At 40.5% G+C, this 17,706-nt stretch overlaps 1 protein-coding gene across 2 annotated transcripts in view; it reads right to left on the bottom strand.

Moving 5' to 3' along the window:
• The window catches only part of LOC133116176 (protocadherin-9), a 228,538-nt gene that overhangs the window by 64,934 nt on the left and 145,898 nt on the right, over positions 1-17,706 (bottom strand). For both annotated transcript variants that reach the window (XM_061225461.1, XM_061225460.1), the window contains one exon: positions 17,372-17,573. In XM_061225461.1, coding sequence (XP_061081445.1) covers positions 17,372-17,573 — 202 coding nt within the window. The remainder of the gene's footprint in view (positions 1-17,371; positions 17,574-17,706) is intronic.

Genomic DNA, 17,706 nt, shown 5'->3' with positions numbered 1-17,706 from the left:
TAATCTGCCCACCCCGCTCATCTGTCCCCGGTTTCTCCGTAGGTGAGAGGAGCCGGGTGCATTCAGGAAGCGCTTTCTTCTCCTCTCGTTTCTCCCGAACGGCTGCCGGTGTGAGTGTCATCCGCTCGGCACAGGTACAAAGCCCGACGCGGGCGGCGCTTTAGTTGGACCGGCGGAGCTGCGCATCGGGTGTCGTGTCTGTCTTTAGATCCTCCCGTTGAGCTGGAGACTTTCATTCTGATTCCTGCTCGCAGCCCAATTTCTCTGGCGTGAAGTCCTGATAGTCATCCCTCCACCTCACCCAGCTTGAGATTTTTATCTTCGTTTTTTACATTTTATTTTCTACTTTTTCTGTTTTCTTTTTTTTAAATCCTAATTTCGGTTATTTTTATCCATTGGATGAGGAAGCTTTGGTAACTACAATAGCAACTACAGTATGAAAGACTCTACTTTGATCTTCCTTTTGTGCAATAACTGGATCAGAGATGGAATTTTAAGTGAACCCATGGCCTAAAACCATAACATCAGTGAGGTTCTAAGCGTGAGCAATGTCACATGAATTAGATGTTTGCCATTTGTGCATCTGACACATCTGTATAGCATGTTGTTTAAAAACAGGCATTTCTGCTATTACATACTGAACTGAATTGCCTACAAGATACGGAAAAATACAGAATACAAAACCTTAATATTCTTTCTCTTTTTCCTCTCAAATTAATAAAATGAAAGAAATATAATGTCTAACTACCGGCCAAGGCCACTGCGAGTTTAACTTCAGTCCCGGAGAGCAGCAGTATCTGCAGGTTTAACTCTGGAGAACTGGAGCTAAACCTGCAGCCACTGCAACCCTCAAGGACTGGAGTTTGAGATCCCAGCTTTAAAGCCAAAGCGCCGTATTGCATTTCAGATGAGTCTGTGAAAGACGACTGCATGGTTTAAGAGTTTATGGTGCCTTTATGAGGGGCTGAGGCTGAGTGGCATTACGTCTGGAGCACAGGCGAGGATTAGGCCCTATCGCCAGACCCACTCGCTCAGATCAGTTCACAGGGCCGAAGGTGAGGCTTCAGAGGATGGCTTTCAGAAAGAAGACTTCACCACTCTGTCACCTTTTCATGAACGCAGGATTTCTTCACAAAACTTTAATGCGAAGATAAATGTTTTAGAACCACCGAGCCGAGATATTCGGAAACAAAAGACTCAGAACGCCCTCCACGCCGGCAACTGAGAAGATGGTTATTACTTTTTTTTCTACTCAGCAAAATGTACCGGAACTGGATCCCATGCAAAAAGTATTTTTTTCAGCAGACTGGTATACATCTCACAGGCTAGGTTAATTAGTTAAGGTTAATTGGCAGTTAGCACATTAGTGCTGAGAAATCCTTTTTTTAACAAAAGACCATTTCCTTAACATTTCTGATTGGGAAAAAATGCTAATTGGAAAAAGAAATGAAAATTTACATTTAGAGATGCTTAGAAAGGCTCAAAACAGCCATTTTTTTTATGCAGTGCACTGGAGGGCAGAGATATTTTCTGTATGTTAAAGTGAATTCACAATATGAATGAACCTTAAGAAGAAGAACCATGGAGATGAGCAGATATGGAAGATAAACTCCAGAGTGGCATGTCCTGTTTGGTAGAAGCACCATCGAACAGAAGTTACATTACATTACATTACATTATTGGCATTTGGCAGACGCTCTTATCCAGAGCGACGTACAACAAAGTGCATACCCATAACCAGGGATAAGTTCGCTGAAAGACCCTAGAGGTAAGTACAATTTCAACTGCTACCTGTACAACAAAGATAAGGACAAGGGCCATTTTTTTTTTTTTTTTTTTTTTTTTTTTTTTTTTTTTTGAACAAACAAACAAACAGAGCAAAAGTCACCAAAGTTAACTATCCAAACACTGCTTACCTAGCCAACTAAAATACTGATACCGGTCTCTCATAATGTCCTGTCACCTCTGTCCCATCTCCACCCCGAGAGGACAGCACCGCTAAACCCTTGTGTTGTCTTCAGGGTCAAAAATGACCCGCCACTATGTTTAATAGAAGCAAAAACCCGAAATGATCATTTTTCAACTTGACATTTGATGAGTGACAGGTTGTTTCTTCATGCAAAATAGAATTCAGTTCATTAAAATTCAACGCTGCTTTATTTTAGGGGTTTAGTGAAGGTGGGTGACCCTTAGGACAAGGGGCATATACAGAATGTTATCCATTATCCATTATCCATGCCTTTTGGACCAACTCTAAAAATAACCTATGCCTGTTGCTTCCTATGCATACAGTATACGCTACAGGGGCAGCAGTCAGATACACTGCGCAGTTATGTATTTTATCTATGACAACAAAACACTTGAGCAAGCACAATTCATTTTCATATGAATTTCAATCGCTGCTGATGTCCACATTACTGTGTAATAGGCGAAAATACAAACGCAAATGAAATATGCCCAGTGCTAAGTGACAAGCAAAGTGATTGAACCAAGGGCAGTTAGTTAATGTGTGCCAACCTCCCTCACCCCCACCCCACCAGACATTTCAATCAGACGCTGGCCCTGGCCATGCCTCACCTAAGAAAAAAAGCTGTGACACAGTATTAATTAAAAGTAGAATTTATGTTTAATTTCGCAGTTATTAACACGGGTGGGATTAATGTTTCCTTGCGCAAGAGGATTGTGTTGTGTGAACTGATTGAGCTCCAAGAGTAGATTAATTTAACCTTAAACAATATTAATAATAAATACAAGGTGCAATCTTCGGTAAACAGCCCATCAAAACGGCAACTGAGATTTAAATTAAGATCAGAACATTTCTTCTTATCTTTGCAAACAATTATTTTCAGAGACCACCCTATTTTATTCGGAGATTTCTTAGAACTTATTAACCTTGCGGAAATCTCTGAACATGATTCTTGCTGGAAACGGTTTTAAAATGAAAGAAGTGTTCTCGGAGCAGTATGACAGGCGCTAAGCCTGCTCGTTAAGTCTTACCATCTTCCCTCAACAATCCCCAGCACGGCATACCCCCTTAATGGCCGGGATGCCTCTAGACAGTGCTTAACATTTAATAGTGTAGCAACTTTTTGCTTGAGCAACCTTTCCCATTTACCTGACTTCTGAGTCCATCTAATTTCTCTTTGGAGACAGAAATCCTGTAAATCCATTGTGTCCCGCGGCAACATATTTACTGAGATTTAGGTTTCCAATACCTGTGAGAGATTAATGTTGCCTTCTGATTTATGAATCTTTGTTCCAGGCCGATGGCTAAAGGTATTAGGGCATGGCTACACTATATGAATGTTGAAATGTGTACAAATAATACCCTGCAATTTATACGTGCTCGTGCCTCTGTGGCATCTGTCTGGAAAAATCTCCACACTATGTTATCCGATGAGACGGGGAGATGGTTTTAGAGGGAGAGGGGCATGCACACACACGGCCAAACTTGTGATGTTGTTTATTTGAAAAGCTACCAGGAGCAAGAGAGCTGTGTATCTGTGACAAAAGGCAATATGTAAGAGCGTACCACACGCAGGCCTGGCAGGCCTTATCTGGATGGTGACAATCGAAAGGAACTCTTCATTTAACGCACTCGGTCCCCGGTGAAGTTAGTACATTTGACATGCATAAACGGCTGTGGGAACACCACGCCAAAGTACCGTTTATCTTGCTTCATTTCCTTGGCGGACACATTTGAACAGTGAGACCGGCTCTTTGCATAGATGAGGTGTGTTCGACCATGTCTCTTTGAGGTAAGGACAGTGAAATGTAATAAAAATGACAACGTGCTGTAACTCCTGCGGCTTTGGGTCTCGAAATACTAAACCAGATGAGCATTTGCAGGACTCCGAGATCTCATTGTCAAGACACTTTAATGTTCATGTTATACGTTGTTGTTGTTGTTGTTGTTGTTGTTGTTGTTGTTGTAGTTCTTGTGAGTCGGAGCAGCAGTGGTACTACTACTACTAGTAGAAGAAGTAATATTATTTGCAGCAGAACACATACATATAGTGGTTTACATTTGTGTGGTTTATGGAAGCATATTCCGTGATACCATACCATCATCAATGTCTTGAATTCCCTACTCTTCCAGAAACAGGCACTGCGGTAATCGCCCTCATCTTCAATATATTTAATTCCATAATTTCCAGATACAGACACTGGTGATATCATACCAAATGCTCATACATTTAATTCCATACTTTTCCTGACATAACCATGATCCCTAATCCATTAATGCCCTTACTTTCCTGATACAGTGGTGATATCACCACCATCACTAATGTATTTAAATCCTGGCTTTTCCTGATACCAGCACTGGGTACCACATTACATTACATAGAGTAATTGGAGAAAACCAATATAAACACTGGGGCTGTTAAATCATCATTAAACTGAAACAAACGACGTTTTACTGTTTCAAAAATACACTTATGTATGGCCTGGGTTTGATTAACAACACCGAATGCACCAAAAGAGACAAAAATCCAACATTAACATTTCATTTTGAGTCAAATTTAGGGACTCATTTAATTCAAGCTTTAGGCCTTAGTATGCAACACCAACAGCACAGGCCTTTATGGCATGCTAATGCAGATCCTATTCTCATCACTCAACTCTCACCACTGTCATATTCCTCTAAAATGTAAATAATAATAATAAATAAAAAATGAAAAAATACATAATGCAAAAGAAATTATGGAAGTAATAAAATTCACTTTTTTCTCTTTTTTTTCCATCCGATTTAACAGGGCCCCATGTGGGGAAGAGTGGAGTGCTGTTCCAGAATCCTCCGCCATCTCCAGACTATGAATGATGGATGAGGAAATTGCTTCCGTTTTCATGCTAGAAAAGCTAAGGATTGTGTTGTTCAGCACTTAGACCTCAACTCCCAGAGTAGCAGCCCTGCGGTTATTACTACCCCCGTGGAGAATGCCCCCTGTACCAGGCCACAGTACCTCACGCCACCTCTGGAGCGGTGCTGTGGAGGGGAGAGGAGTGAAGCTTTCCCTTCATGCAATAGTGCAAAATCTCCTCAGCTTGCAAAGCGAATTGATACACTTCTCAAAGATGCATCATTTTATAATTTTTTACAAAGAATATAGCATTTTAAAGATGTGCTGTAAGCTAAGAAGAATCAATGACGGGTACTTTGAGTCCAGTACAGTTTTCTGCACAGTAATGCCATAGAACTGCACTCCATGCTGTTGAATACTATCTAATTGTTTATCCTATTAGGAAAAACACTAGCCAAAATAGTGACTTCCATACTAACAAGAAAACATATTGCTTACCATTTTATGTCAATTTTATGTTGACTGAATTTAGATTCAAATCCAACATCCATAAAACAAGGTTAGTACAATTTGATGTGGCATATCTGGCCTTACATTCTCACTTCAGGAGGATCATGGCCTACCAGTACAGGCTGGGGGGTTGTAGTATGGCAGTGGGTCTAGGCCCGTAATCATTTAATGTATTATTTTATGCTCAACTGGGTTTTCTTTGAGGTTGTGGTTATTGTTGAAGTGTCTGTAGCAGGCATTCTGTCAACATTTTCATGAGAATATGCTTCAAAAATATTCTCCTCACTTTGTGATGTAAATTTTCACCAGAATTCAATGGGCAGTTAGGGCATCGTTCTTAGGAACAATTCCCAATCCCAAGAACAGACGGCTCTTTTACTGTTTACAGTTTTATCTTGTTTATCTAATTTTATTTGAACTCAACACATGTTTATTAACATAAATATACAGTGTATATATATACATATTACACACTGTGTCAGTAATATTTCAATAGCCTGAAGCTTGATGCATTTTATATAAACACTACAGATATTTTAAAAGTCTAGCAAAATGGTCTGGTGCTTTGCAGTTTTCGCATGAAACAGACTGGATTCAATCCACAATTATTCTTCATTCTGAATTAAAAGCAAGTGTTTATTTATTTTGTTCTTCGCAAATTTGGCAGGTCCAGTAACAATTGACAAATAATGTGTTCACTTTTAGAAAAGAACAATCTAATTAACTATGTTGTGAAATAAGCAAGGAGGCAAACAAACAAGTAAATAAACAAAATAAAATACATAATTATGGTTGAATCCCCATGGTGTGTTAGCCATGGTCACGGATACCTGTGCAATCATTCGGAGCTGTGCTGTTGCTGGACCCTCAGTGAACCCACAGTGCTCTTACCACTGTGCACTTTGCCTTCACATATTCTGTCGCATCAGTGTGAATTGAATCTGGTTGTTACAGTTTTCTGAAAGAGAAATTTGGGAGATGGGTAAATAAAAGAAAACGTTATATTAACTTACTATATATAACTTTTTGTTCACTGTAAAAAGGGGAGCTCAAGATATAACTTTTTATTCTTAAGTTTATATGCAGTCCTATAATGTTTTTGATGTTGTGCCGGCTGCAAAGTGGATTCTGTTGCATCTAGTGTGCCTAATGTTTCTAGAAATGGTGTGATTGACACATGAAAGCGTTTACTTTCATTCAATCCCTGTCATGCATTGTTTCATTCTTTTTATTGCAGATGAGGTATGAACTCCCCATTGGAACTTAATTTCCCCCTGAATTTGTGAACGGCTAATATATGTCTGTCTGCTTACTAATCTGAACAATAGAATCATCCGCTTTGATGGAAAAGTGCATGTGCGTATTTCTGGGGAAAGCATCTGATCTATCAACATGAACACGCCCAGGAATGACGATTCCAGGCCTGGCCTCGCACAAATGCATTGTCTGGAAGGAGTAAAAGAAAACACCCATCGCACATCATTCGGTGTTCTGCAACTCTCAGCAAAAGCAGCAGTGCAGGATAGCCAATGTCAAAACCATAACAGTTAATGACGTCCACTTCCCAGCGCAGATACCTCTCAGCGCAAGCAGGGAGGCTGCAAACGTAAAAAGGGTAGAGTCTTAACACTGTCACGAATCCGTAGGCATATGCGCAAGGTAAATATTTCAAAGCCTGACGTTCGTAATGTGCTTCATTCTGCTGATGAGGAATTAAGTCACTTAAGCTGATGTGAGACTGGCCCCAGTAGTCATGAGAGGGAACATTAAAAGTAAAGATATGCATAACCTCTGTAACAGGACAGGGTAATCACTTTCTCAGTCTCTATCTCTAGGGAAGATACAGTTTGTGAGATTAGTTTCCTGCAATCAGACTGAGCTAGCAGGTTTTATCGTTGAGCTGGCTTTAACCACTGCCTCAAACTGCAGGCCTATTTACTGTACATGAGATAGTGATAAGCCAGATATATGTAACTGTCTGTTGGTTTGCAACGCTCATCCCTGGAAGTTGTGTGCACTTATTTTAAATAACCTGGACAGGCTCAATATGGTATAAGGTTATGAGCCTGAAAGGCTAGTGATAGCCTAATACAAGATAATGAAGTAATACTCTATTTCAGCTCATCCCATGCAAGAGGGCCCAGAACATTCCATTCTTCCCCTATAGGGTATATGGTATATTCCTTCTATCTGTATTATCCATTAATTTATTTACTCATTTTTGCACACACCTAAAAGGAAAAACTACTTATCCCAGTGTCCAACACAGAGATAATGCTATTGAAAACAGCAGTGATGAATTGCTCGACACCTCAAAACATTTCCCACCGGTACAGTAAGAATGCAATTCTTCACTGCGTGCATCAGCAGTTCCTAAACACAACAGAGAGACTAGTTGTGAATGGGATTTAAACAAATAGTGTGCAATGGAAAAAAAATGTCGGTACCATGTTATTGCTCTATAAAGTACAGTGTTCTGTTTTAATCTAGCACCAACACAGAATCCCTGTGGGAACAGAGAATCCATTGTTTGAGAAAACCTGCCCTATCAGAATGGGTTCACCATTGCACTGTGCAGTGCAGTTTTCAGTGCTACCATGTCAATACAGGGAATCCGGAATGCACATTCCTTTATGATATACCCTTTTCAAATTGAATACACTGTAATACAATAAAAATATGTGCATTTTAGTGCAAAAAACTATTAAAACACTTTTCACATATAAAGGAAATACATAAATAAACTAGATTAGTTGAAAGGGGGGAAATGTGTATATTTGGCAGGATGTTTGCACTGTAACAATTGCATGTTAAGTGTTTCACTATGCTGTTAAAATATATCTTATTTAAATATATTTGTAGCATATTCCATTTATGTTTGGGTATAGTCCTGCAATCATGATCCCAGCTGCAGGCAAGTTTGCTGTGTCAGATTTGAGATCTGATGTTTCAGATGTTTCCTACATGCAAACATAAAGAAATGTCTGATAAACAGTGTCAGTTTGATAGACAATGTCCAAACAGTGGAAAAGGGCCAAGAAAAAAGACATGTGAATGAGCCCAGACCTCCTGGATTCCATTTTTCTACATTACATTAAGGCTACAGTTGGCAAGCTTCTCAATGGTTGTCTGGAAAACATTTTGAAAATCATAACACTCATTGGCCCTGTTCACAGGGAAAGAGACACCAACCCCGCCCCAGGGCTTCTCCACACACCTTGTTGTGAATGCACATCATCATTTTGCGTTACAAGCTAGATTATAGACTGGCACGGCTGCAATAAAAATGCCAACAGAATAATTTTTGTTGTTGCAGAGCTTACCTGTAACAAAATAATACATTTCCCTTTCCGAAATTGGCAGTTTTATACTTAGCTAATCAAGTGATGGTTTTGCTACGTTTACTACCTAGTCGAAAGTTAGCTATATACCTGGTGGTTTGCGATAGCTAATATTAGCAAAATAGTTTTTGTCTATTTGTATATTTTTGTAAATTGTTGAACAAGGCTATCCCTATACCCCAGACTAGCACTTGCCCAATACACCTTGCCCCAATTCGATACTCTGCTGGACGTTTTCCAATAGGACCTTTCTGTGTTGTGGGAGCTGAAGCTCAGATTTTATTGTAATGTTTCCGCAAACTCTATCAATTTTAATTTTCTTCTTTTTCACGACACATGAGCAGGTTGTTACCACCTGGATCTGTTGGTAAAATCCTTTCTTAATGCATGTGTACTGGTAGGGGCGGCCTGTAGCGTAGTGGTTAAGGTATATGACTGAGACATGCAAGGTCAGTGGTTCAATCCCCGGTGTAGCCACAATAAGATCCGCAAAGCCGTTGGGCCCTTGAGCAAGGCCCTTAACCCTGCATTGCTCCAGGGGAGGATTGTCTCCTGCTTAGTCTAATCAACTGTATGTCGCTCTGGATAAGAGTGTCTGCCAAATGGCAATAATGTAATACTGTAATGTTATGCAAATGTAAAAGGTTGAATGGTTGATGACATTAACTGGCCTATCTCTTTGAACGGTTCACATTGTAAACTACTTTGTTTTGAAACCAGACAATTTGGGCTGAATCCTTGCTTTCAGAAAGCAGAATTACAGGACATAAACACAGTGTATGGTCATGAATTTCTCACAGTAGCTCTTTCGATGATTGCTACCAACTGAGCGTGACCTTTCCCTGATATTGTTCTTAAAAAGAGTTACCTACTGCAGTTTTAATCTAGCAGATGCTGTTATATAGAGTGACTTTCAATGAAGAAGAAACATTCACCTAAGTGCATTCACCTTATTAATATGAATAATAGTGCCAGACCTGGTAAATGCCAGTAAGTATTCATGCAACATCACTAAGTCCACTATGCTCAGCAAGCAAGTCTATAACATCTCCTCTCTCAGGAGAAAAAGCCAAAAAATAATTCTATGCTATAACCTGGATTACTAAGAACGGTAGGAGTCTTGTGTGGGAGGTTTAATGTTAGTAAGAAAGGTAAGGTTGTGAATACATATGCAATTTACACCTTAAGTCAGGAGTGTCAACCTGGAGCCCTGGAGGGCCTGCAGGTATCTGTAATTAACAGCCAATTAATGCCTTGAGAACCAGCTGAGCAAATTATTAATGCAATAAACTTGTGAGATGATATTGGTGACTTCAGACACAACAGTTAATAATGTTAGCTTCCTTGTATTTTCCCAAGTGCACATTTAGTTGAATACTTTTTAATTACTGGATAGTTAGAAAGAGGTCTTAGTAACAAATTCAATTAAAAGTCAACTAAACAATACCAGCAACACTTTCAGTCAAGATTCTCCAAATATAGCCAAAGGCCAAATAAAATTAGAAAACAAACTAAGAGGTGGGTGCGTAGATTATGCAAAATCCATAGCTCTTGTACTAATTTACAATCTGCTTTTCATCTGAAACAATTCTTCTGTTTATTCATACTATCCGAATACACCATCACGGACACATTAACCAGATAAGTATTAACATGCCCCTGGAAGGCATGGTCTTGACCGCTTTTCTTCAGCAAACTGGCACTACCCTTTGTAAAATGAATAAATGGTGCATTCATCTTTTACGGCCATTACTGTTTGCGTCTGTGTTCGTAGCGGCTGTGAAGCGAACATGCTGGTGCTCGTGAGTGCTGTAATTTAGTTTAATATTCACAGATGCGACCAATCGATCTCGCCCGCACTCTGAATGCAGATTCTTCCGCTCCAAAAGTTCCCTCGTTCACATTTGTCCAGACATACGTGGTTGGCAGGCTTTCCCCGCCCGTTCCTCGTTTTTCCTTCCGCTGTGGCTCTTGTTCCTGCTACTCTTCGGTTTTGGCAGCTACAAAGCCTATAAATTCATCCAGCAGGGACGTAAAGTACACACGCCCAAATCTGAGTGCCGGTTTTCCCACTGCCAGTTTGATTGTTAATACATTATGTGTCTTCATGATCTGTAACAGTTATGTTCAGAATGGCAAAGTGGTTGCTCATAATTTTGTGTCTTGTAGTCCAAACTTGCAGAGTATACAACAACAAATGTTTTTTTCTTTTTTTTGCTGTTAAACTTGAAGAAACTTGAAACAATGTTTTGTGTAACACAATTTTTTGTAGTAAATGGTAAATGGCTGGCATTTATATAGCACCTTTATCCAAAGTGCTGTACAATGGATGCTTCTCATACACCCATTCATACTCAGACTCACACCAACGGCGATTGGCTGCCATGCAAGGCACCAACCAGCTCATGTACTCCCTTGCCACATATTTCATATACATACCTGGACCACTTCTTATGGTGAATATATACTGTAAGTGTGCATTATTCACACAGCTACCGATAGTGTATTGACATCCCATGATCTGTTGAGACTACGGAGAGACACTGAGTTCTCTTTGCACACCATTACCCAACAAATGAGAAATAAAGGTTTAATTGTATAAATAAAATCTCTGTTATGGCTGTGCCTGTGCTAAGAGCTAGTAGAGCAGGTTAATTCTCTGCCAATATTCGCATCCCACAAAGTAAAACAAACACGGAAAGTGCAAATGTGTACAATACAATTCCAGACAGTTTTTCTTCAACAAACTGCAACCCTTGCTGAAATTAGTTAGCAATTAAATCAAATTCGCAACACGTACCTTCTTACAGTAGTTATACATTTTGTTTGTATTTATCCTGGGTATTTTTTGTTTTATTTTACACAGCTCAAAGATCTAGGGATAGCTCTTATGAAAGGTGCAAATGATTTAACTTTGCCTGCCTGGAATACGTTTCACACTTGGTCGTCCCAGATGTGACTACTGCATTACACACAATGGATCATCAAATATTAACCTGTCTGCAGTAAATCCCTGTTATCTAGAAGTACACGGATCTGTTCACATCTTCAGAGATGCATGTGTCTTACAAGACTTTGCCCTTGTATTCCATCACTTGCACTCCAACAGACACAGGCAGGGATACGGCTCGGGTGTAAAATACTGCATGTGGCTCTGGTGATGAAACTCAAATGCATACATCAGTGATACAGGAATATGATCGGTTGCTATGAAAGAAAGTGGTGTCTATTACTTATGAAGAACAGATGAGTGACAACACACTTCCTTCAGTCAGATAAAACAGAGAAAAGTGATTCATTTGTTATTATGTTAGCATCTTGAAAGGATGCAACAACAACAACAAAAAAACTGGTTCAAGAATGATGTGTCTTATCAAAATTATGACACAAAGTTTTTACAAGCTTTACTAGGTGATAGGCATACTGTATGGTGTATATTTCCCCCCCAAAAACGGGCAAACAAACACAATTCAGCACCATAGTCCAAGGATGCAGCACTTGTCAGAGGAGAACAAGAACCTTCTGGAAGTAAGGCCTTGGCAAACTGCTCCGCAAGTAGCCCATCTAATGTACTGTGATTCCTGACCATGAGGCAAGCTATACAGCACCCTGTGGACAGCTGTGCAATGCACTATAAAATGAATTCCATTGTAATGCCCAATAAGAGCTTGATGCTACTTCTGAAAGCCCTGTATGTGGGTTCATAGGCTGTTTTTATATTGCACACACAGCACAGTTTACATTTATCTTTACTGGCGATGAGGGCACAAACCTGAGCTATAAAATGCATATTAGTTAGTAAATACAGTAGTTATGGGACATACCATAGAAGGAAAAATAAGGACAACAGATTGCACACCAACGGATTTGCACACCGCAGGTTTTAGAGTGGCGGGGCAGAGAGGATGGGGTTGCAGTGGGGGGCTTGGTGAGACACCCTGGAGTGAGTAAATTCCATAACTTATGCAGATGACCAGAGATACACGGTAAACTATGCAATCTGCTCTGGATATGGGTGAAAGCAATGATAATTCAAGGCCTTAATGCATCAAATGAAGTAAAACAATGGGAAAGTGCTAATTGCCCCCTTGTAGTTATTAGGCTACTTTAAATGAAATTATCCACATCACACATGCGCTACATAGCAACTAGTGGATTAATGCTTGTAATTATTCCAAACACTACTCAAACAACTAACCATTTAAGATTTTTTTTTGCATTATCATGCACTATTAGAGATAATATTGTTACACTGCATCCCACACTGGGGCAGCTACAAAAACAAAGGTTCATTATATTATGCAAATATGTATAGTTTTTTGGTTGCGAAACTGCTGCAAATTATGCGGTTATTCTATAAAGTGTCTGAAATAAAAATGTCAAATAAAGGAGTCTCGCTAAACAATGAAGACCCACAGGATCGGCACAATGCTGCTGTTTCCAAATCTAACTCCTCTGGGGCCACAGTACCAAGTGCAGAAGCAGCTCTGCTTATTGTCTACTCCGGTTTATCCTGCACCTATACATGTGTCACAAGTGCTGTACACCACTGTACATCTCTCTCTCTCTCTCTCCCTCTCTCTCTCTCTCTCTTTCACTTTCACTCTGTCTCTCTCTTCCACTTTCTCTCTCTCTCTCTCTCTCTCTCCCACTTTCACTCTGTCTCTCTCTTCCACTTTCTCTCTCTCTCTCTCTCTCTCTCCCACTTTCACTCTGTCTCTCTCTTCCACTTTCACTCTGTCTCTCTCTCTTTTTTAATAGATCATCAGAAGTAACAATTACATGTGTTACAAAGATTTGCTGAATTGACTTACTGTATTGTTCTAAATTGACTGCGGGTTCTCTGCCCACCTGTTTTCAATAAAACTAGTGCACATTTCCTTGACGGAAAATAAATGAATGAAAAATCGGTTATTTTCTGCTTCAAGCTTATTGTCACACAATTATGAGTTGGCTTGTTAGAATTATGGCACTCTTTCATGTAAAAAAAATGTAAATAATGTCAAAAAAACAAAACAAAGAAGCAACCTTTTGAAGGGAAATGTGTGTGTGTGTGTGTGTGTGTGTGCATGCTGTATATTTCAAATTTTATAACTTTTTTTCAAAAAATTTGAAATTCCCAGTTGTATCTGTACAGTAGCTGGAACCCCCTCTACAAACCCTCTCTGTTCATAAAACATGTGATATCAGGCCCTGTTTCTTTCACTCTGCAATCCCACTCGCAGAGCTGAAGGAGTGCGGTGTGTGGAGTTTTCTACTGTGTGTGTACAGTCTTTCAAAGAACCTATTACCATCAAGTGAATCACTGTGGTTTTCATAGGTAAATGTAAATGAGATTCTGTTCTTTACACAACATTATGGCATAAATATGTCCATAAATAGACCTCACATTCACTGCTTGTCATCTGTTTACATTGTGAATTACCCAATTTGGCCAGTCTCTCCCCCAGTCTTTTTTCTGGGAATACAAACTCGATTGTGGAGAGATTCTCTATTTGAATAATTTCAGTCAGTGACTGTGAGGACTCAATGCTATATTTGGATACTGCACGTGATTACAATTTAGAAAAAGACATTCAATTGGCATTCTAAGAATTGCAGACATTTCCTGGGTCAAACTGATCCAGATTCTCCGCATTTCAAAAGAAGAAGGGCACTCAAGAGTAGAGGTGCTCTGTGAAAATGCTCTGCGGATGGCTCATCCCTCATCCTGGTCTCCCACCAAGAGTAAGGTGGGTGGAGGCTCCATATGTCAATACTGCTTCATGCTCACAGACTGCAAGCAGTGCTCCCATTGGTGTGAGCTGCTAACGGAAGTACAATGTGGTCTGTATGTCATAAAATAGCTACTGGCTCTCATATAGGGTGATAAATAGTCACTGGCTCTCAGACAGGGTGTAACATAGTCACTGGTTCTCATATAGGGTGTAAACTAGTCACTGTCTCTCCAGTAGGATATGAAATAGTCGGTAGCTCTTCCATAGGGTGTAAAACCTGTTTTCAGGTGAATGCATCAAGTCCTGGTGACAAAGTGAGAACATGACTGGTGAAATGTCAATTCCAAATCTCTTTTGCTCTTGGGATTTGTTTATTTGCTTATTTGGCAGCCCCCCTTATCCTGTGTAACATAGTCTGTTGCATACTGTATGGTCTTATGTACACACAGTACATAACATGTTGTCAGACTTGACAATGCATGTCAAAACTATCAACTTTGCCTTCATTGCCTTGAAGATCTGGGAGAAATAGTGTATACATGTATGTATATTGCATTTATATTGGCTTAGCTTTTGCATTGTCCCTCTAAATCTGTATATTCTGGTCTGACAGAGCGACAATTTCCTGTGCATTCCCCATGCAAACCTCTCTGAACAAATAAATGCTTTAAAACAAAAAACTACCAAACAGACTGCATATTTACTCTGCAGAATTTCTTAAATGCGCCACATTTCATTGCTACATATACACACCATGTTTGAGAAAAGCAAAAGCTGTTGAGTGTTTTTGTGTCTCGTGTGATATAATCTACGAGAGGACACCATTGGCGTGTTGGCTACAGCTAATTAACGAACTCAACCAGGGTAATTGCTGGAAACAAAAACAAATACACACTGGCTCTCTCGGAATGGATTTGCCCACCCCATATCGTTATATTTATTGTTTGTGTTGGACTACTAAAAGCAGCTTGCATTATTTTTGAACCAGGCAGAAGATACAGCAGGTGGACTGATACAACGGAAAAATAAAAGCAAAGAAAAATCCCATGGCAGATAAGCAGCAGATATATGTTCTGCACATGCTCCTTTGAACATATGTAAATGCGAACCAATGGATTTCCAGATCTGCTTCCCCTCTGTGTGCAGACATTTACCGGTAACAATCGCTCTAAAATCTCTAAACATGCTCTTACTGTCTTCCTCATATTGACTTTTATGTCTCCAGTCGACTGAAACCAAATGGATCTATTTTCATGGATAAAGATTTCTGGGGTTTAATATGGTCTCACGCCAAGCCAAATGATCTGTTCCAAAGAGCAGGTATCTCCAGAAGAGGCAAAGATATTTGCCCTCTCTCTCTCTCTCTCTCTCTCTCTCACTTTCTCTCTCTCTCTCTCTCTCTCTCTCTCTCTCTCTCTCTCTCTCTCTCTCTCTCTCTCTCTCTCTCTCTCTCTCAGGAGTTCACACAAATGAAAGGACTTTCTTTAGATGGATCATTGGCCCTTCCAGTGAAGGCTTGCACCCTGCTCGCCGTGCACTGCTCCTGAGGGGCTTGAGGGGCACTGAAGCCCTTTCATCTACAGGGTAGTCAGTGTGAGCATGAGCAGCATGTCAGAGGCCAGCCATTTTCTTTCTTCTTAATTGCATCATTTGTCCTGGCATTACTTATAAAGCAGTTCAATACAGCACTGGATCATGGGAGAGGGTGATATTGTGAGAGGTATACAGTAGGTGTGTGTGTGTGTGTGTGTGTGTGTGTGTTTGTGGTGCTCGCTTCTTATCGCTATCAGGAACACAAGGAACTTCACGGGGAATCGCATTTGGTTTGGTGAGGTGGCAAGTTTGAGAAAAGTACACTTTCAGTTTGGTAAGAATGGATAGGATTAATGGACTAAAATACCAGTGGTGGATAAAAGACTGAGTCCTTAAATGGGTGAAATGGTAGCATTCCTTTGTGATTAAGTCTGGGCGTTTGTCACAGAAAATATTGGCCAAAGTCACAGAGACGTCACAGCAAAGTTGTTTCAAACCATGGAAAACTGAAAAAGCAGGCAAAATCACGGAGTGTTTAAAAAAAAGTAAAAATTATAATAATGTACAGCTGTAACTGTAACAACTGTGCTTGAAGTAAAAAAAAAAAAATCTGCAGGCAGTTGTCACTAGGAACAAATGCAAGTAAAATGCATTGATAGGCTCATTTCATCCCTTTCGTCCATCACGGAAATAGTTTTACGTTTAATTTCACAGAATGTTGTTAGAAAAAGAGCATGTCGAAATTGCATTACCGCATGCATAAATTGCTGTGTAAAACACTTGGGTCTGTTGCTGTGTGTCTGTTTTTATCATTTTATTTTTAAGTTTGTTTTGGAACAACATGTACATCGCAAGGTTTGAGTCTTTGCTGAGCGCCTGTCACTGACAACAAAACCGGAATGAGAGAAGGAGCACTCAACATCAACACCGTTGACTGAGGCCGTCAAACTTCTGACGGTGACAACTGACACGGAAGGGAACCTCAATCCCAGCATGCTCCATAATCTGAGCACATTGTCACACGTTCTTTCTCCCAGCATTTGGCAAAAACACTTAGGCTTATACAAATCATACTCTAGGATACGTTAAGTTTGATGGTTAACATCCAAAAAAACATCACAGAAAAACAGGGCAAGCCACAGATCTGGAAAAAAATGACAAAAATCATGACACCCACATCCACAAACTTCCGTGATAAACACCCAGCCATAATTATGATGATAAATGGCTGGATGGATGGAAGAATCCATGGATGACTGGCCAGATGAGCAGCCTGTAGATGAATGAATTATGAACTAGCTAAACAGATGACCCCACAAATGGCTGGAATGAACCAGACAGTGCTTTCTCTCCTTCTCTTCCGCAGTTATGAGTAGGGTGCAGGGTGCAGGGTGTGTGTGTGTGTGTGTGTGTGTGTGAGGAGGGGTGTTGGGTCAGATGAATCGATAAGCAGGTGGAGAGCACTCACCGGAGTTGGGGTCAGAGTTTCCGTCGGCTTCGGTCCTCTTGTCGGGAGAGGCCTGTTCGTAGAACTCGTCCTGCGGCTGAACCAGAGGGAGAGGGTGTGAGAGGAGATTCCCACTGCACGCTGGCTCCTGATCGCCCAGCCCGCTGTCACTGCAGCTCTCCTGAGAGCCGTCAGGCAGGTGGAACGTAACGCGGCGCTGCGACTAGAACCAAGAGCGAGAGGACAGAACACAGCGCCGTCAGTCCTCCCCCGCGGAAGGGCAGAGACGACACCTACCCCCGCGGCCCCGTCACAACAGAGTGCTAGCTTCAGTGGGTTCGGTACGTTTGTGGAGA

The sequence above is a fragment of the Conger conger genome, chromosome 17 (assembly GCF_963514075.1).
Source record: "Conger conger chromosome 17, fConCon1.1, whole genome shotgun sequence".
Taxonomy (NCBI): Eukaryota; Metazoa; Chordata; class Actinopteri; order Anguilliformes; family Congridae; genus Conger; species Conger conger.
This window is presented reverse-complemented; position numbering and strand designations above follow the sequence as displayed.